Below are 20,454 nucleotides of genomic sequence, written 5' to 3'. Positions count from 1 at the left end.
CTCAGGGGAAAGAGAAGCCCATCAGAGATATTCCTGAGAAAAATGGAGATGTTCATCTGCATATGGAACACAACAGAATGAAAAAAGGTCAGCGAACCAGAATTAGTGACAAATTGTTATTGACAGTTCGTGTATGGTGTGAACGAGGGAACCTCCGGACAGAGAGCAGTGGGTCATCACCTGGGGTGGATGGCGAGCTGCAGCAGCGAGGTGTCCAGGTGGCGGCTGGAGGGGAGTGAGGGGCGGCGCTCGTGCGGGCTGGGAGCAGTGGCGGCGTCCACCCGCAGCCCGTGTGCAGCGGCGCCGCTCTCCGAGGCTCGGCGCCGGCCGCTCCTCCTTAACCCGCGCGGGAGGCGGTGGCGGCGGCGGCCGGGCGGGCGGGGGAGGGGGAGGGGCTGGGAGTGCGGCGCGGAGGCCGGGGAGGAGCCGGGGCCTGCAGCGGAGCCGAGCCGAGCCGAGCCCTGACACTGTCCGTCCGCCTTCTGGCTCCGGGGAGCCCGGACTGGCCGGTGCCCGAGAGGTGGCAGCGCGGGGAGCCCCACGCGCAAAGTGAGCGGACCCGACGGGACGGGGCTAGAGGAGGCGCTGCCGCCACAGTAGCCAGTGACCGGGGTGCGGAGCCGCGGCCTCCCGGACCCTGCTGCCCAGGCCCGCCGAGGAGAGCGGGGAGTACGAAAACCCCACCCTCTGGGGCACCCCAGGAGCGGAGGCGGGAGCGGGGCCGGGAGCCACCTCCCTCCCCGTGGAAGAGAAGACCCTTACCATCCGGGCGAGGGGAAGAAGAGACCCTTATAGGGGCGAGTCCCACGGTCTGGAAGGCGAGGAAAATCCCCTTGCTGGCCCGGGAATAGACCTGCAGAAGTAGAAAGGGGCGATCCTTCCAAGGAAGCAGAGTGAGCCCGCCCCGGCTTGCCTCCGCCCCTCCAAACACACTCGCAGCACTTCGGGACTTTTGGGGCTAAGAGAAGGGGGGGGTAAGCCTATGGAATAGGCACCCTCCATCCTCTCCAGTACTCACAGAAGCAGAGGACACTCCAGGGAAAGAAGAGGAATCGACTTTCAGCCTTTCGGGAGAGGGGAGGGACTCTCCCCTCAACTTCCTTGTACCTAGACAGTGGAACAGGGCAGAGCCCCTCCGCTCAGATCTCTAGCAGACCGGAGGAGCCCTCTACTCTTGAAAGATCCAGTTTGGGGGGGAGGGGGACTCCCCCAAGGGGGAGGAGACAGCTCCTGGTTGGGAGAGGCTCCTCCCCTCCTCCCCGGCGCAACTGGCAGAGTGTGGGGGGTGTGCCACCTTCCCCAGGTAGGACCTCCTTCTCCTCCTCCCTCCGCTCCTTATCCTCAGGGGGCCCAGATCCCCTCCCCAGCTTGGGAGGCTCAGCTAAGTCCGGGAAGAGCCACAGAGGATGAGACTCTTCATCTGCCTTTGAAGAGGGGAATCCCTCCAACCCCAAACTCCAGTACCAGGTGGTTCCCTCCCTTTGGTGGGGGAACCTTGGAGACAGGTTAGTGCATTCTTTCATCTTCTCTTGGTCATCTTGAGGCACCAGTAGGTGTAGGGGTCTGAGATGGTGGCTCTTGGGTTTTATTATTGGGGAAGGTAGAGTGATAACTCAGAGAAACGTGTTCTGAAGGAGCTTCTGGATTTGAACCTACACCTTGCTGTAAAGGCTCTGAGGAGTGGGACCTTTAGTGTTTGGGGTCTAATGGGATGGGATTCATCTGAGGTCCCTGGGGAAGTGTATTTTTCCATGCTGACAGCAAAGGGATATCAGAAAATGCCTGCATTTTTGGAATCTATCTATACTGTGTAACAACGCTTGACACATCCCAACCAGACCACCCCCCATCCTTGGGGCCCTTTCCCCTGGACAGGGAGCCCTGTCACCTGGAGAGTGGGCCCTCACTACTGACGGTGGCATTTCATGACCTGACCTTGTTTAAGGCTTCTGCTGGTATTACATCTTATCTGTAACCTTAGGTGAGCTTTATGCCCACCAGAACTGCTCTCCCCCACCACTGTGATTACTGCTCCTTTGACAAGAAAAGCAGTCTGTCCCCACTCACTGTACCTCAGACACCAAGAAACCTGTCGTGATATTCACATTCCTGGCCCGCAGCATGCATCTACCAGTAAAATCCAAAGGGAAATGGGAACTCCACATGTCTTGAGATAAGAAGAAAGGGCATAGGGGAATGCCAACTTCTGGGTTGAAGTTGTTCCCTAACACTGACCCTGTAACCGCTGCCCCAGTCCCCGATCCAACTCCTGTCCTTTGCTGGCAGTTCCTCAGGAAAAATCAGATCCTGCATAGGAAGAGGGAAGTGTTCTGCTCAACCTCCTTTCAGTCTTCCATCTAAATACACTGGCAACCAGGGAAATGTGACCTCTGAGGAGTTACCTTCCCTAGAAGCACCTAATAGTCTCATCTTCTCCCTTCCTGTTTCTTGTTCAGCTCAGGGTCTCTGGAACCTTGTATTTAAGTTTTCTTTTGTAAGATAGGAGTTGGAATCATCAAAGTCCAGAATCTTTAGAAAATGCAGGAAAAATGTGCCAGGAAATCTTTCTAGCTGGGCCCAGGTTTAGTAGATCTCTGCCTTTTAACCTGGGGTCACAAAGTGGGTGCCTGCCTTCCTGCCTTGCCAGTAGGAAATATCTTCTGTAAGGGGTATTACACCCCACAACAAGGCCAGGTGAGAGGCATTTATCTCTGTGTTTTTATGTATCTTCTTTCTCTCTTTGTCTGGTCTGTGGATGGGCTGCCTACATCCCTAAGTACATCCACTTGATCCTGGAATCCTGTTAATAGTGGTATAGGAGTATAGGAGACAGGGCTGTAATCCAGGTTTGTATGGCTGTGCTTTAGAATGATGTGCATATGTTTCTTAATTCAGGTGAGTGTGGCTCTATCTTATCTCTGACTGTGTTTCGGGTGGGTATGTTCCTGGAGACAGGTACATGTGTGCTTTTTCGACCAAGCCTCCAATTACCTAGAATTATATGTTTCTGGTAGGCCTCTAAAAGCAGGTGCCCTTATGCAAGGACCCGGGGAGGGTCCTGGTAAGGATGCCCAGCCAGGAGGAAAGGCTTGGCCTCCCCTGGCCACCGAGAGCCCTAATGAATGAATGGCTGCGTGAAAATCATCCCAAGCAGCAGGACAGCCTACTTTCAGGCTGGGACCACTTCTTATGGGACTAATAAGAGGGAGCTTCATTTCTGGTATCTCTGGTCTCAAAAGCATGAGGATCTTTGGCTCTTAACCCTAGAATTCCTTCCCTAACTTTTGAAAAGAGATAGCTTTGGTGTAACAACAGTTTATTTCTTACAAAGGACTTTACCAGATGCTGGAATGCAACTTGTTGAATGGCTCAGAGTGAACAGCATCACAACACCTCCAGGTGTACCACCACCACACAGCTCCACTGGCCCTGCTTGCTCTGGGTTTCCCTAGTTCTCTTTGCCTCTGTGGAATCAGTCAGAAGCACATGGCTCTGGGGCTGAATTCACTATGATATAGAGAGTGCTATTTTTTAGATCCTGTTTTATGACCAGACCTAGTCACCCCTAAAAAAATAAAAGGTGATAATTCCGCCGTCCTTGGAGTTTACTCGGTCCTGGCATTGGTTAGTGCTGGAGTGATACTGTTTGTCCCCAAAGGAAAAGCTTGAGATTCTGACATCCTAGAAATATTGCAAACTCAGTGCAGGCTTTGCAGTATGAACCACTGTAGGCTTTCTGCTTCCAGTCTTACTTCTGTGATCTGACAGTCTGCTAACTTGTAATTTCTAATATTTTTCCCCACCCCCATTCAAGTGCTTTAAGAATATTAACTCAAGGTAACCCTCACAACAACCCTATGTAGGTACTATTATCATCTTTATTTTATAGATGAAGAAACTATAACACACAGAGGTTAAGTAACAGCCAGTAGGTAGTGGAGCCAGGACTGAAACCCAGGCAGCCCAGCTGGTAATTGGTAATGTGGTTAACTTACCCACTGCTCTGTTAGTTTTGGCATTATGTACAAAGCAGGAAATTATCACTCCTTAATACCCGACCTTGGCACCCTGCAGCGAACAATGACTGGCCTTGCAGATAAAATGGGAAGAAAACTGTGCCTAAAATTTTGTATCTTACATGTCTCATCCAGGATCAGTCTTCTACTCCAACAGAATGTCTTTCTGTTTTTCTCTGCCTTTCTCCCAGTACTGTAGTCTTCATTAGACGTCCTGTGGATGTGATGGAGCCTGCCCTTTGGCTGCCTTTCCCAGTTTCTATGGGTATTTCCTTTCAGTCTTCCAGCACGCAGAGAAGAATGTGGCCTGACTCAGGTTCTGCCCAAGCCCAGTGGCACGAGGCCCACCTGGAGAGAGAGGTCTGGGTAACTAGGTTGGTTGGACTGAGAAATGGAAGTACTTCTTGCTTGCCTTTCTAATAATAGCCCTGAACATTAGCCTCATGCCATTATTTTGGGGAGCGTGGAATGTGTGGCAGCCACGAGCTCATTAAGCTTCATTCACTTCCCTCCAGGGATGAAGCTTTGGCAGTGTTTATGACTTCATCCCTTTTATTAACAGGGGAAACTGAGGCATCAAGACTTCAGGGAGCAGGGGGTGGTTAGGGACACTTAGTGAGTCAGTATCCAGGTTGGGATCGGAACGGAGGAACCTCAGTCTCTGAGCTTTTTCACACTGGGCTGCCCTTCAAGAATGGGGAAGTGACAGGCGTGAGGAAGTGGGATGGGTTGAAGGAGGATGGTGCTGAAAGATCAGAAGGACCTTTTGCTGCAAGCCTCTTGTAGCTGGTTGGACTGGAATATATTTTGAGTGCTGGGGCAGTATCTGGAGGGCTGGCTGGGAGGGTGCTGGAGAAAGGTTAAATTTAACCTCAGTGTCCTCACCTGGTGCTGGGGTAAGGCTAGGGAAGGGCATAGAACAACCAGAGTGCTTCCATTTCCGGAAGTCACAGTGATTGGCATGCACCAAATGGGTTCTGTAAGCCCTCTTACCACTTTAAATCTACTTTCATGCTCCTGTTCGATGTTGGTCGAGGTTCAAGCGAAATATCTACTAAAGGCTTCTGTATTCTTAAGATAAGATTTTCTAGGGATCTTTAGCAAGAGATCATAGGAAATAGGGTTAATTTACAGATCTCCCCTCTGGTCATTGAGAACCTGCTTATTGTCATATTATTGCCCAGCTGGGATAATCCAGCTATGGGACCCGGTTACTGCCCAAAGAGCCCTGCTTTACTCCAGATGCTGTGGTGCTTGGACTTAGTATAGAGCTAGGAGGTCTGAGACTTTCTGGAACCTATTAGTTTCTAAGTTTCCGTAATGTCGGGGATAAAAAGGAGGGTGGGTGGTGTGAGAGAAGATAAGGATTAAAGGAAAACCCCTTTATGAAGGTGTTTATAAACATGACTTTTTTTCCCTTTCTCCTGTCAAGCAGTTCTTGGGTTGCAATTGGGTCTCTGGCGGCCCAGGCCCCTGAGGCATTAAGGTGTTTCCTTCAGCCTTGTGGAGTGGGTGTGTTGCTGGTGACAAGCTCAGGGCAGGGTACTTGTGTGTCTGTGCAAAGAGTGCGTAGGTGGGGACCTCGGGGGAGAGGGAGATGAGCACCAGGGCTGACCCTTAGGAGAAAGGGGTAAGTGTCAAGGGCAGAAGAGTCACTGACCAGGAGAGTGACTGAGAGCCTGAAAATGTGTTGGAGTCAGGAGACGAGGAGACAACCATAGCTGGGACTGAGTTTTGAATGGCAAAGTGTGTGGATCTGTGTGTAGTTGTGTGTATATGCTTGTGCATAGTATCTGTGCGTGGATTTAGAGTTTACACACACAAAATGTTTCTGTCCAGGATTCTGCAATCGGAGGCCTGCTAGAGGAATGCCCTGGTGGGACGGTCTGCAGGGACAGGAGGAAGAAGTACTAGTTGGAATCTGGAGGCTATGCAGGCACAAACCTGTTAGACAGCAAGTGCTTAGGGGTTGTTGGCATCAGCTCTAGGGGAGTGCCAAATGGCTACCAAGTGGTTTCTGCCAGCCTTTCTAGACCCTTCAATACAGATGTCACCCATCGTTCTTCTCCTTCCCCCACCAAGACGTCACTCCAGCTACACCTCTCTGCCAGTAAGAGCGCCCAGGCTGTGTGGGTGGCAGCAGGGCGTGCAAACATCAGGCGTGGGCGGTTTGGCTGCGCCAGGAGTTTGCATGGAGGTGCAGCAGAGTGCGTGCCTGGCTGGGAAGGAAGGAGAGAGGAGGAGGGCCGGAGAAGGGGAGCCAGCTCTTAGCCCCAGAGTGGCTATTTTTAGCCAGGCTATCTGATTGTTACCGGTGTGCACTCAGCTGGGTGTCTCCCTGGCTCAGTAAAGCCCAGCAGGCTGAGAGGTGGGAGGTCCTTGTTGATGACTTCTTCCTGGTGTAGGTGTCTGTGGGCGGGAGCTTACAAAGGGGTAGCTTTCAAGGTGTGAGGGCAGCTGTACTCAGGATCTGTTGCCTCTGTGTGTGACTTTGTGCTCTGTTGGTAACGTATGCTATATAGCTAATTGTGATCTCTGTTTATGTGTCTGTCTTACATCTGTTCTTTGCTGATAGTCATATGTAATTTATGATTGGTATAGATCTCATTTGCCTCACAGGCACATGTGTGTGAGCTAAAAAGGGCCAGTGCTCAAATATATATAATGTGAAACATCTTGTTGATGTATGCTTCATTAGTGCGGATTTCTGTTCAGATCGTTTTGCTTTACACGTTCACTTGTGCTCTCTGTAGATGTCGTATGTGTCACATAATTGAAGAATAGACTTTGGCAGATTTTTCCTGCTATTTAAGTGTACTTAAAATTTTTTTTTCTACATACTTTAAAAGTATTATGTTGTAGGGCTTTCAGTAAGGAGAATAGAGGGAATAGCTCAGTTGGGTGGGTGGTTTGATGTCACTTTTAGTCCTGCAAGAAGGGAGAGACCTTTTGGCCATGTTCCACATTAAGATGTAGAATAAGTACCAGTCTGTCATCTGGTAGATGATTGGTGAGATATCCGTTTGCAGGACCATATGGAAGGCTGTCTCATAGAGAAGTCTACCTACTAAGGGAATTATAGAAGAAACAAACTACTTTCCTTAAAGCACTAGGACTTGAGTATTACTTTCCGCCAGTAACCAGAGGTGACACTCATTTTTCTGTTTTCCGATTCCTTTTGTCTACTTCTCTGTAGAGCCCAAAAGAACCATGGCTTCTGACCTAGAGAGTAGCCTCACCTCCATAGACTGGCTTCCGCAGCTGACTCTCCGAGCTACCATTGAGAAGCTTGGGAGTGCCTCCCAGACTGGGCCTCCTGGGGGCAGCCGCAAGTGTCCACCAGGCTCACCCACAGACCCTAATGCCACCCTGAGCAAAGATGAAGCAGCAGTCCACCAGGATGGCAAACCACGATACAGCTACGCCACCCTTATCACCTATGCCATCAACTCTTCTCCAGCCAAGAAGATGACCCTCAGTGAGATTTACCGCTGGATCTGTGATAACTTCCCCTATTACAAGAATGCTGGCATTGGTTGGAAGGTGGGATGGCTTCTATAACCAGAGATTATTTTCAGCCTTTGACAACCTTTTTATCTACTTTTGTTTCTTCTTGTAATCTGATCCTTTTGACCGACCTGTCTCAGACATGTGGTATATACTTCCATCTGGTACATCAGGGAAACTCCAGTGATACTGAGCCTCTAAGTATAGTTATGGGGATAGTAGGGTGTTGTTACTCAGAATAACTGCTTAGCTTCTGATTCCTCAAAAAGGAGATCCATTAATTTTACAGATATTTATTGCCACTCTACTATGTTTAAGACACTGTGCAAGGCATGGCGTTGCTCCTTCCTACATAGTGGTAGGAATCTCATCACATTTCCAAAGCTTCTTTGCACATAGTCATCATCTTTTAAAAATTGTATACCCAGAAAAAAATATTTAATTAGGTCCTTCACCAACAGCTCATCCAACAAGCAAGTAATGAGAGAATGAGTCGTTTGGCAGGAGATAAAAAAAGAAGAGACTCCTCTTCCAAGCAAACAAGGAAGACTGATGTTCTCAGTCTTTTGGAGTACCAATTAATTGGCCAATTGCAGAGTAGAATGGCGATTTAATGTAGTTCTCTCACTGTATGAATCACCAGTTGATATGAAAACCAGATGATGAGCTGAAGACTGTTGAAAGCATTTAGTTTTTCCCCATATTCATATGGCCCTGCCAGCTACCAAAATCCCCAACACATTTACACAATATTTCTTTCTCTCAAATGTGTCCATTCTATGGGCTGTTGACAAAACAAGGTGGACTGTGCCTTTGTTTGACTCACGGTTTAGATTTGTTATTGTTTTTATGAATAGTTTTAAAACATTGTGCTTTTATGACAGAATGATATAAGAACTGGGAAAATGTGATTTTGAAGCATTTATATACCTGTTGTCAATTGAGTGGAAAGATTGAAAAACTATATAACCAGCTTTCCAGAAGCACAGGTAGTCAAATTTGTAGTCACTACTGCTCATCAATACAATTTCTGCATTTTTCTTAGCTCATTGCTCTTGCTATCTTATAGATAATCTCCTCCATCGGTAGAGTAGAGAGGTGCTAAGTCTACCATGATACTTGAACTTTATTTTGTATTATGTCCTTTTGTGTCCTCTGCGTCCTATTGGAAAATGTTCTGCTTTGCGCAATGGTCAAATCTAACTTGCCTCTGTGCTTCCCCAGAATTCAATTCGGCACAACCTTTCTCTCAACAAGTGTTTCCGGAAGGTGCCCAGACCTCGGGATGACCCTGGGAAGGTGAGATGCTGCCTGCTGTAAGCACTGACGGGAGGAACAGGAAGGAGAGGGCAGCAGTTGATAGCCCAGACTGTTGTGGTTGTTTTAATTACCCAGAGGAGGAAATCGTGTTAATTAGAGAAGCAGCTTTATTTTTCCTCAATGGGAGAGCTTGGTAATCAAGCTTGTGGGCCTCCACTAAAATGAATGACTAAGGACGATTGTGAAATCTTTTTTAAAAAACTAGAAATATTTATGCCCGGCCAGTGTGGCTCAGTGGATTGAGTGTTGTCCCATGGACTGAGAGGTCCTGGTTTGATTCCCGGTCAGGGCACATGCCCGAGGGTTTCGGGCTCGATACCCAGGGAGGGGCATGCAGGAAGCAGCCGATCAATCTTTCTCTCTCACATTATTGTTTCTATCTCTTTCTTCCTCATTCTCTAAAAAAAAAAAATCAATAAAAACATATTAAAAAAATAGAAATATTTGCCCTGGCGGGTTTAGCTCAGTGGTTAGAGCGTCGGCCCACGGTCCAGAGAGACCCGGGTTCGGTTCCCACTAAGGGCACGTACCTTGGTTGCAGTTTTTCCCTGGCCCCGGGTGGGGTTGTGTGGATGGCAGCCAGTCACTGTGTTTCTCTCACATTGATGTTTCTCTCTCTCTCTTCCTCCCTTTCTCCCTCCCATTCTATCTGAAGATAAATGCAAAAATGTCCTCGGGTGAGGATTTAAAAAAAAGAAGCATTTATGTTAAAGTTTACTTTGCTGCCCGTTTTATTGTGTGGCACTCTTTCTAGATGTAAAAGGTGGGCTTAATAATCTTTGTAGCAACTTTTCTATGATTTTTATCTTTAAAAAGAAGGGATAGGTCATTCTCTTCATTTGTCAGATGTGGAAGCTAAAGTCCAGGAGAGCCTTGCCTCAGGTCACGTGAGGGGAGGGGCGTGCCTGGCATTTCCAGCTCTTTGCACTAGATACCATTGTTCTGCCCTCCAGAACAATAGAGGTCTGTGTTTGTACCACAGGGGTATCTCTGATATACTAGCTTTTAGGACAAATTTACTCCTCAAAATTAATCAGTATTCTCAGGCTTTTGTGTGAATTTCCAGTCATATTTCTTTTCTTTTTCTCTTTTTGGGGGGGGCAGTCCCAGTCATTTTGCTTAATTTATGAGGAAATACTCTCAAATATCTACTTTTCCAAAGGTGATAATTTTCATAGAAAATGATTTTGTGCTTTGTGGTGCTGGTTCTTCTTCTAGGGCTCTTATTGGACAATCGACACCTGTCCTGACATCTCCCGAAAGAGAAGACACCCTCCAGATGATGACGTAAGTCCCCACCTCGTGGAGAGATGTCATTTCTGAGCCAGCTGCTCCTTCCACATTCTTTCCTGAGTTTTCAGTCCTTTCACATATCTGGGGCAAAGGGAGAATATGAGCAGAGGTGAAACCATGGGTCTTGGAGGAAGTTTAGCTTCTACTCATGGATTTCTATTCTTTCACAACCCTCAGCTGTCCCAGGACTCACCAGAACAGGAGGCAAGCAAGAGCCCCCGGGGAGGTGTTCCAGGGAGTGGAGAAGCCTCCCTGCCTCCTGAGGGGAACCCTCAGATGTCACTGCAGAGCCCCACATCTGTCACCAGCTACAACCAGGTAGGAAGGAGAGATGGCAGGGAGCTGAGGGGCAGATAAATGGATGAGTGGGTGGGTGGGTGGTTGAAAAGAGTCATTTATCTGTCAGTTGAAAATTATGTATTGAGTTTCTGTGATACAGTAGGCAGCAAAATTGGTAAAGAAAAGGAAAGCAAAGAGGAAAGCTGAGAGCAAAGAACGAGTGGGGGAGAGAGAATGAGGACAGAAATTTGAGAATGATTAGAAAAAAAGGGATGAGAAGAAGGGAGACAAAAATGTATCAGAGAAATAAGTGCATGGATGTAGCATAGGGAAAGGGCAAGAGGCTATGTCAAAATAAGAACATATACTCATTGTTTGAAAAGTTGGTGGAGGATGAAGACAGGCAGGAGCGCTTAGGGACCATTAAAGGGTAATATAAGTCCCTCATTCGGGATGTGGATCAAATCTTTCTTACCTCTGTTTGCAGGGCACAGGATCTGTGGATGGTGGAGCAGTGGCTGCAGGGGCTCCAGGTCGAGAAGGTGCTGAGGGTCCCCCTCCCTTATATAACACCAACCATGACTTCAAATTCTCCTACGCAGAGATCAATTTTCAGGATCTGAGCTGGTCCTTCCGCAACCTCTACAAATCCATGCTGGAGAAGTCCTCTTCCTCCTCTCAGCATGGTGAGTCTGGAGTTGGGATGGAAGCATGTTGTCCTTATATTTTTGAATAGGTGGTGGCATTCTCTTGTCTCCCTTCTTTCTTATTTTTAACATAAGGAGAGGTTGATCACTAGTCAGGGGAAGCATGCCATGCATCAATACTCTTTGGAGCCCCAGCCAGGTGGCTCAGTTGGTTGGAGCACTGTCCATACACCAGAAAAGTTGTGGGTTTGATTCATGGTCAGAGTATATACCTACTTTTCGGGTTCAATCCCAGTTGGGGGCTCATACGGGAGGCAACCGATGGATGTTTCTCTCTTCATCCATTTCTCTCCCTCTCTCCCCCCCTTCCTCTCTCTCTAAAAAAATCAATAAAATCATATCCTCGGGTGAGGATTAAAAACAAATAATTAAAAAATCTGTTTGGTGTTGAGCTCTTTTGGATTAGTTTTGAAGGACGCTTGTTTCAACATGTGGTCTAGGTTATTAGCTTCAGAAAGTGAGTTGGAAGAATCTCTTCTAGAAGGAAGGGCAGTGATTTTACAGCTGCAAGCTGGTCATTTAGAGAATGACCACTAGGGGGCAGCAGTTCCCTTTCCTTTAGAGTTAGTAAACCACACACCCTAAGAGTCCATGCATTTCTTTGTGAGAACAATTCAATTTTATTTTTTAGCATATTTATATTTGTCCATTTTTATTAGAAAAAATTTCAAAGAGATGGAAAAATAGAGAAAATAGTGTTATGAACACGTTTTCATCTCCCAATTTAAACAGTTGCCAATATTTTGTCAGGCTTGCTTCATTTACCACTCAGCCTTTTTTTGCCCCCATCATCATTTATTCCCCCATACCCTCTTTTACTTCCATCCATCCTTTTTTCTTTAATTAGAGCAATTTGATGCCATTCCCAAACATGTCATCTACCTGTAAATAGCATTTCAATATGCATCCTTAACAATAAAGACTTTTTTTGTTACTTATTTCTATTATCACTCCTAATACAATTAATGATCCTTTCTAATACAAGTTATATCTTGTCCATACTCAGTTTCCTGAATTATCAACTGAGAATGATTTAAAATCCTTATTGGGAGGTTCCTTGAGAAGAGGATCTGGTTCAGCCCTCTACAATTCCTTTTTTTTGGTTTTATTTTTAAAGAGAACAGTTTTAAAAAGTATGTTTTTATTGATTTTAGAGAGGAAAGGAGAAGGAGAGAGAGAAACATCAATTGGTTGCCTCCTGCATGTATCCCAGCAGGGGATCAAACCCAAAACCTGTGTATGTGCCCTGACTGAGAATCAAACCGGCAGCCTTTTTTTTTTTTTTTTTTTTTTTAAGGGAGAGAGAGAGAGGTAGAAACATCGATGTGATTGGCTGCCTCCTGCACACCCCCTACTGAGGATCAAGCCTGCAACCCGGGCACATGCCCTGACCAGGAATCGAACTGGGACCTCTCCATCCATGGAATGACACTCGATCCACTAAGCCACATTGGCTGGGCAAACTGGCCACCTTTTGGGGGCATGGGACGATGCTCCACCAACTGAGCCACACCGGCAAGGGCTTGTTTTGTTTTGATTTTAAAGAAATTAGAGGTAGAAGTTAAGTCAAGACTTTAGATGAGTCATCAGATCTTCTTCTATACTGTGGCCTTGTGTAGACAGCAGGAGACTAATGGAATGATTAAAAGTAGTGAGGACTCACTTTTTGGAAAATTTGTATTAATTGTCATGCATTTCTATTTTTATGTGCAAGGGGATTCATATGTAGAGTTGTATTCCAAGATTATACCATTTGTATGAAAAATGAGTCAGGTGATTTGTTGATTGGAAAGGAAGAATATGGAGGGCTCCCAGAAACAAAGTAAAAAATTAGATTGAGCCCTGGCCAGTTTGGCTCAGCGGTTAGAGCGTCGGCCTGCGGTCCGGAGAGACCCGGGTTCGGTTCCTGCTAAGGGCATGTGCCTCGGTTGCAGTTTGTCCCCAGCCCTGGTCGGTCGTGTGGATGGCAGCCACTCGATGTGTTCCTTTCACGTCGATGTTTCTCTCTCTCTCTCTGTTCCTCTCTCTCCCTCCCACTCTACCTGAACAAAAAATAGAAAAATGTCCTCAGTTGAGGATAAAAAAAAAAAATTAGATTGAGAAACAAAGTAAAAAATTAAATTGGTGAGGACAGCACAGGGTTCACTGAAGTTTAATGGGGGCTGAAAGCTCCAAGCCTCAATTTCTAGTTATTTTCTGCCCAGTCTCTTCGAGAAATTCTTCCAAACTTATCCACTCCTCATTGAAGCTCCATTTATTGGTAGTGAATACAGTAGAAGGGTGTTGAGACAATAAGGAGGAGAGAATAGATGCCCCATGGCTTTGTTTTATTAATGATTTGCTTTTTAAACTGTTCCTGAGGTCTGGTGTCTTTTGGAACTGTGATTACAGGCCTATACCCAAATCCCTGCACAAAAACGTGAAAAGATATATGCTGACCTTTTGCTAAAATTTCAGTGGTTACTGTCAAGGCCCTCCCTCCTTCTGTTTTACCTACCAAGTGGCCAATGGGATCCCTGCTGTCCCAGAACACATTTATTTTTGAAGTCTGTGGTTTCTGTCTGAGGCCACCCACCTCAACCCAGTGGAAATCCTGTTGAGTGAAAAATGCATCACCCAAGCGACTTGCCTGCTTCTTTCCACCCTGCAGGCTTTTCGTCTCTCCTGGGGGACATGCCACCCTCTAACAACTACTACATGTACCAGCAGCAGCAGCAGCCACCACCTCAACAGCAGCAGCCGCCGCCACAGCCACAGCCACAGCCCCAACAGTCACAGCCACAGCAGCCGCAGGCACCAGCCCAGGGCCCCTCAACTGTAGGGGGTGCTCCTCCACTGCACACCCCAAGCCCAGATGGTTGTACCCCACCAGGGGGCAAGCAAGCTGGGGCTGAAGGCTATGGGCCTCCCTCTGTGATGGCCATGCATCCACCCCCACTGCAGCATGGAGGCTACCATCCTCATCAGCATCATCCCCACTCCCACCCTGCCCAGCAGCCGCCACCACCACAGCCACAGGCACAAGGCCAGGCTCCTATTAACAGTACTGGTTTTGGTGAGTAAGGAGGGTAAGGGAGATGCTAGAGGGGGGTGAATGACCTCCTTTTTCTGACTCTGGCTTGCAGGTGCAATTGGCAAGGAGGTAAATACCTGGTCTAGCCTCTCCTCCATGAGAGCTCATCTGAGCTAACAGGCGTTGCTACTTTATCTTATAGAAATTGTGGACAAATTGGGATTGTTTTGCATATTCTCCTGCCTATGAGCTGGACTGTTAAAACCTAAAGTATATATAGCTTTACTCATCCTAAATCCCCAGGGAGGGACATTCTAGCTCTGTCTTGGTAATGCAATTAATAATCTGTGTAGATGCAACAATGTTACAGGTAGTCAGTCTGCTAAGAGTTAACTGCCATTTTACATTTACTCTATTCTCTCACGTGCCCCACTTTGCTCTCTTCCTCATAGCCTTTCCTCCTGACTGGTGCTCCAATATCGACTCCTTAAAGGAAAGCTTCAAGATGGTGAATCGACTTAACTGGTCCAGCATTGAGCAGTCACAGTTCTCAGGTTAGTGGTGACTGGAGAGAGGAGGAGTCCAGTGTAAGTGGACAAACCCAAGAGAAACCAGGACAGAAGGGATGTTTAAGTGAAGTTTGATGATTGAGGATTTCATTGTTTTCTGTCCATATTTAACAGGGTGGATGATATGGATATGATTTGCAAATTAAGTTTCATAAATTTAGCCTTATTTCAAAACATGACAGTGGTTCATTCTAGCCAATTCTGTCTCTGGGAGAGGGAGGCTCTCAGGAATTCAGAAACCCTGGACCAGTAGTTTGTCACCACTTGCTGACTGTGACCATGGCTAATTTCTCCAGCTACTTTGAAATTGTGTTTTGTTCATCAGTAAGATAAAAATTATAATGTGAATTTAGTAACAAACAAATAGAAGAGTTTGAAAATGTAGAGCTCTAACGGATGCCACTTATAGTAGGAAATGCATTAATCCGTGGTGCTGGTTTATGATGTGGTTGGATAGTGAGATGGGATAGATCCGGGAGGGGCTCTGGGGCCTCTGCAAGGTTAGCTCTTCTTGCTTCTCTGTTTGTAGAACTGATGGAGAGTCTGCGGCAGGCAGAGCAGAAGAACTGGAGCCTTGACCAGCATCACATTGCCAATCTGTGTGACTCCCTCAACCACTTCCTTACTCAGACTGGTCACGTGCCCCCCCAAGGGGGCTCCCACCGGCCACCAGCCCCTGCCCGTATTGATGACTCCTGTGCCCTCACCAGTGGCAAACAAGAGCCAGCCCTGAACCAAGGTACGAACAAAGCAAGTAGCCAAGGAGGCGGAGACTCTAAGGAAAAGGGAGGGGGAGGAGGGAGGCCAGAGAGAATGGGGGAAAATTATCTAATGGGCAATGATCCAAACTGAGCAGTGGGACGAGTTTGTTCACCACGTGGACTGAACATTTATCTGTAAAGTCCTATACTGAAGAATGCCAAAGACATAGACCACGTGATTCCTGGGCGTGGAAGATAAGAATTACATAAGAAGAGGGAGGAGGAAGTCTCCATTCCAGACTGTGTCTCAGTAACCCATGCCTGAATCATATCAGTCGAAGTCTTGATTCAGCGACATGAGAGAGATTCAATGATCCGTTTTCAATATTTGTCATCCTTCTAATAGCTATGTTCTTTCACTTTTCTAGTACCAGGTCCTTTCTAGCCTAAGTGGTGAGGACTGATAGTTTCTGCAGAAAGCCTTCATGCCTGTGGGAGCTGCAGAACAGAGCAGGGAAGGGGGAAGATATTAAAGGGAGGAAGAGGACTGTTTTTCCCTGTCTATTGGACCTTGCTTTGTTGAGTAGAATGATCCCACTCAAGTAACTCTTTTCTTGTTTGGCAGTCAACTCTTATGGGCACCCCCAAGCCCCCCACCTTTACCCTGGCCCGTCACCAATGTACCCAATCCCCACCCAGGACTCAGCAGGATACAATCGCCCAGGTAAGAGCCAGGAACTCGGTTCACTGTCAGTCAGACGCTCTCTTTCCTGGTCAGGTATTTTACTCTCTTCCGTCCCTGGGCCTGCGTTTCCTGCACCTCCTGGCAGGAGTGAGCCTTCCTGATTCTAAAGGCCGGGAGTGTGGGCCACCAGCTAGTGAGGTGCATGTCATGGGAGACTAAAGAAAACATATTTACTTTAAAATTATCTGGTACCTGTGATAATGAAAGGCAGTAAAAGCATGAATGTAAACAAAGATAGATATGTAGAACATTTATGTCTAGCTTTAGAAGCTAGGTGAGAGACATACTCAGGCAAATAAAGTGAACATGGTATGCAAAACATAAAACATAGCTGCTTTGTGTCCATGTCTGCTTTCCTATCGCCTGATAGCAGGGATCTGGGATGGAACTATCTCCAATGGTAGGAGTGCCAGGGGAGACCCAAAGTTATCGTACATGGTACAAAATGAACTATTTCACCTTTAAATCCATTTTAGAAAAATTACTAATATTCCGCCAAGCCACAAGTGTTCTCAATTTTGGGAATGATATCTGAATCTTTGTTCATGTACTCCTTATCCATATAATAGATATACAAATTTATATACTGCTGTTTCAAATAATAGTACATCGGTATGTTGTTTGTCATTATTACATAGTCTGCATAAGTGTAACAGCTGCAAACTGTTATATTGGCATGGAAGCTAGTTTGCTGTAGTTTATTTCCTCATTGAAGTAGTGACCGGCAACAGAAATAACTCAGGGCTGATAAGAACAATAGTTTCACCCAGCATTCCTCATGGTGTTTGGGGTGCTGAGTACTGGACATCTAAATCAGTGGTTCTCAACCTGTGGGTCGTGACCCCTTTGGGGTCGAACGACCCTTTCACAGGGGTCACCTAAGACATAACAGTAGCAAAATTACAGTTATGAAGTAGCAACGAAAATAATTTAATGGTTGGGGGTCACCACAACAGGAGGAGCTGTATTAAAGGGTTGCAGCATTTGGAAGGTTGAGAACCACTGATCTAAATGATAGAATAGCTTCCCATCTACTCTCCTTTTCATCTCTTTCTCTCTTCCTGACAGCACACCATATGGTCTCTCGGCCACCGGTTCCGCCTCCTGGTGCCAATGAGGAGATCCCTGATGACTTCGACTGGGACTTGATCACTTAGTGCATCACAGAGTGTGACTCTCAGCCCAGGGCTGGGTGGTGAAGTCTGGCAGTGGGGAAAGAGCGGCCCCAGCCCATCCCTTCTCCCCTTGCCTGTATATAAATATATATCTTCTTGTTTTGTTCTTTCTCTGTCAGAGAAGCCACCGCAAGATGCTGCCGAAGATAACCCCTCTCCTGCCTCATTCTTCCTCTTTCTTCTTGCTTTTTTCCCCTAATTCTTTTATTATTATTCTTATTATGTTATTATTATGATTATTGGTTATATGCGGTCCTCTGTCTCCTGTCCCTATACCATCAACCATGTGCACCCCTTGCTAATTTAAAATCATCTGGCTGGAAGGTGAGGCTATAACTGTAGAGAAAGGTTTCAAATTCGGATTTACCTTTCTCTCTGAGAAATTCAATGCTAATCACACCTTCCGGCTCCAAATTGTTTTCTGTTCTTGTTAATATTCAGTCCAGGACTGGAGAGGCCACATTATCAAGTAGAAGAATCCCAAGCACTGCTTGGCAGCCATGACTTTGCAGGTTTTACTCAATGGTGCTAATTTTGTCCTCTGAGCTCTTCCTTGTCCCTTTATATCTTCAGTCCTACTTCTGTTGATCCTCATTTCTTACTGAGGGTAAGAGTGATGGGGGTGGTGCCAGAAGGTGGCCAGAATCCTAGTGGAATAAGAGGCCTGGGTTGGGTGGAATAGAATACTGCAGCGGGGTGATGGAATGTGAAACATTCAGGAGTTGGTATAAATACTGTGTCAAATCGACGTCAATTGGCTTGTCCCTAGGCCATTCTCTAAGGGAGACAGGGCGGGTCTGAGCCAGACACTGCAACTACAGTAGGGATGAGGATGACTGTTCAGCATAGGGTCAGCTTTCTGGAAATGTTTTCATTGTAACCATTTGGCTTTTTAAACATAATTTTCTCTGAAAGTTAACTGTGGCTCTTATTAGCATTTACAAATTATTCTTCAATCTCTCTTTCCCATTGAGCAAATATTATATTGTCTTCCTTTGGTTATTTGCTCAATTCTTCTGCTCATCTTATTTTCTCCCCTCACTTTCTGGCATTCTCAAGATAGAAAAGTAACCCATTATCACTCTTAGTTTTATCACGTCCTAGGACAGGATGGGAATCTCTTTCCCGCTGATAAGAGCAGAGCCAACCCGAATTGGTGGTAGGAGGGTGGGGAAAGAAAAACAAAGCTGGCGTAGACATGGGAAGGAACTATTTCAGTTTTTTAACTATGTAGGCAAATGTTTCTGTTGGAATCCAGACCACTGGGGCTGAAACTTTTGCAGTTGTCTTTTGAGGGGGTGAAGGAATTTGGTAGTATGGAGTAAATAATTTAGATGGAAGAATTCAATGAGGACCAAGGGAGACCCCCAGAAAAAGGTATAGGGATAACTTATCTCCTTTAACAAGGAGTGGCCATGATTTATTGCTGCAAAGTACTTAGTGTATATTTATGTGAATTGTTGAATTTTAGTTATGGGTGGGAAGAACAGTTTTACTTCTGTTTTTATTTCACTGAATGTTTAGTTTCTGAAAGCTACAGGACAAAACGTAAGGAACGGACAGGGCCACTCTCTGTGATTTCTGCTTTTTGTTCATATTCTTTTATTTACTGATGATTTCCAAAAGATTTAGCTTTCCACTCTCCTGTTTCCCCCCTCCTCCACCTCTTCCTTTCTTTGTAAGGGGGTTATATACGAGAGTTTGTTGAAGATGTCCAGTGAGGCTGAAGTAACGGGGCAAGAAAGGGCAGTTGACTGAAGAGCACTTTATTTCTTTGAAGTTCTTTGTAAGAGTGGGGGTGTGAGTGGCTTGAATCCCCCGTTGTATTGGAGGGCAGTTAGTGGGGTTGAAGTATCACATGATATTTCCCATTGTGGAAAGGAGAATTTCTCATAGAGGGTGGCACAATGCCTTTGCCCAGTATTGCTATTTTGGGCCTCTCTTTCTTAGTCCTTCCAATCAAGGTGTCACCTGCACACAACTTCCCACCTGTTCTCCCTAAGATCCCCCCTTTACATATCACCCCTATTTTGTAAACCCCTTTTCTACTCAGATCCAGACAGGGTTTGCAAGGGTAGACTAAATCATACATGTAAATGTCCCTTGTTTATAATTCATCTGTGTCTTAAAACAAAAACAAAAAACTAGTCTCATTAAGAACTCTGGTGGGCTGTCAGAGTAACTGAAGTTTGGGGCTAGGGCTGGAGATTGGCCATCAGGTCTTTTGGGACTTAAGGTCCCCTCCACTAAACTCAGCCTTGCTCATAGGCACAGGACAAACCTGACCCTCTTTGGGCCTCAGTTCCCCACCCCTCTCTATGAAATGGAAGAATACTACTTTTTCTTGTTGGTTCAGCATTGCTGGACTGGAAGTATAGTCGTTGTTGTATTGGGTGATGTGTGCAAAACTGCAGAAGCTCACTGCCTGCAAGAGGAAATAAGGGGGAAGGTGGAGGAGAGGGACAGATACAATAACTTGGTATAGATCCACCCATCCCTGCCTTCCTCTCTTCAACCCCTATGTTTCTGGTTTGGTGAGTCCTTCCTACCATTCATAATGCTTTGCATTGGTGCAGGCTGGGAAGGGGGGTATGGTCTCACAATTGTTGTTGTTGTTTTTTGCATGCTTTCTTAATAAAAACAAAGAAGAATGTTTATGGTTTTATCTTATTGGTGCCAGTCTCAAATATCTTTTTGCCAGGTAGGAAGGGAAAAATGTGAAGCATTTATTTTCAACTGGTCTTTTGCCACTCCCTCAACTCACATCACAGGGTTTGATTAGTTGACTATTTTGGGGGGGAAGACTGATGAGAGAGAAGAATTTAAAGCATGACTTTAACATTCTGTTTTTCTTTTTTTACTTATTTTTTGTTATTGTTGAAAGTATTACAGATGTCTCCCCTTTTATCCCCCATTGACCCCTTCCTCCCCACTCCCACCCCCCTCCTGCTTTCCCCAAACTATGTCTGTGTCCATTGGTTATGCATATATGCATATAAGTTCTTTGGTTTATCTCTTCCCACCCCACCCTCACTCCCCATCCCTTTGAGGTTTTTGATTCTGTTCCCTACATTCCGTTTTTTAAATGCTATTAAAGATAATGAAATAGCCCTGGCCAGTTTGCTCAGT

The 20,454-nt window shown here is 46.1% G+C and overlaps 1 protein-coding gene across 1 annotated transcript; it reads left to right on the top strand.

The window, feature by feature from the left end:
- The first annotated feature begins 450 nt into the window (after positions 1–450).
- FOXJ2 (forkhead box J2) lies at positions 451–19,941 on the top strand. Its single transcript, XM_036251381.1, has 11 exons — positions 451–1,505; positions 7,213–7,559; positions 8,748–8,822; positions 10,062–10,130; positions 10,314–10,454; positions 10,903–11,101; positions 13,773–14,177; positions 14,588–14,689; positions 15,234–15,443; positions 16,031–16,129; positions 17,219–19,941. The coding sequence occupies exons 2-11, from the start codon at positions 7,227–7,229 to the stop codon at positions 17,305–17,307; spliced, it is 1,722 nt and encodes a 573-aa protein (XP_036107274.1). The 5' UTR covers positions 451–1,505; positions 7,213–7,226; the 3' UTR covers positions 17,308–19,941.
- The last annotated feature ends 513 nt before the right edge of the window (positions 19,942–20,454 follow it).

The sequence above is a fragment of the Molossus molossus genome, unplaced genomic scaffold (assembly GCF_014108415.1).
Source record: "Molossus molossus isolate mMolMol1 unplaced genomic scaffold, mMolMol1.p scaffold_m16_p_10, whole genome shotgun sequence".
NCBI classification, from domain to species: Eukaryota; Metazoa; Chordata; class Mammalia; order Chiroptera; family Molossidae; genus Molossus; species Molossus molossus.
This window is presented reverse-complemented; position numbering and strand designations above follow the sequence as displayed.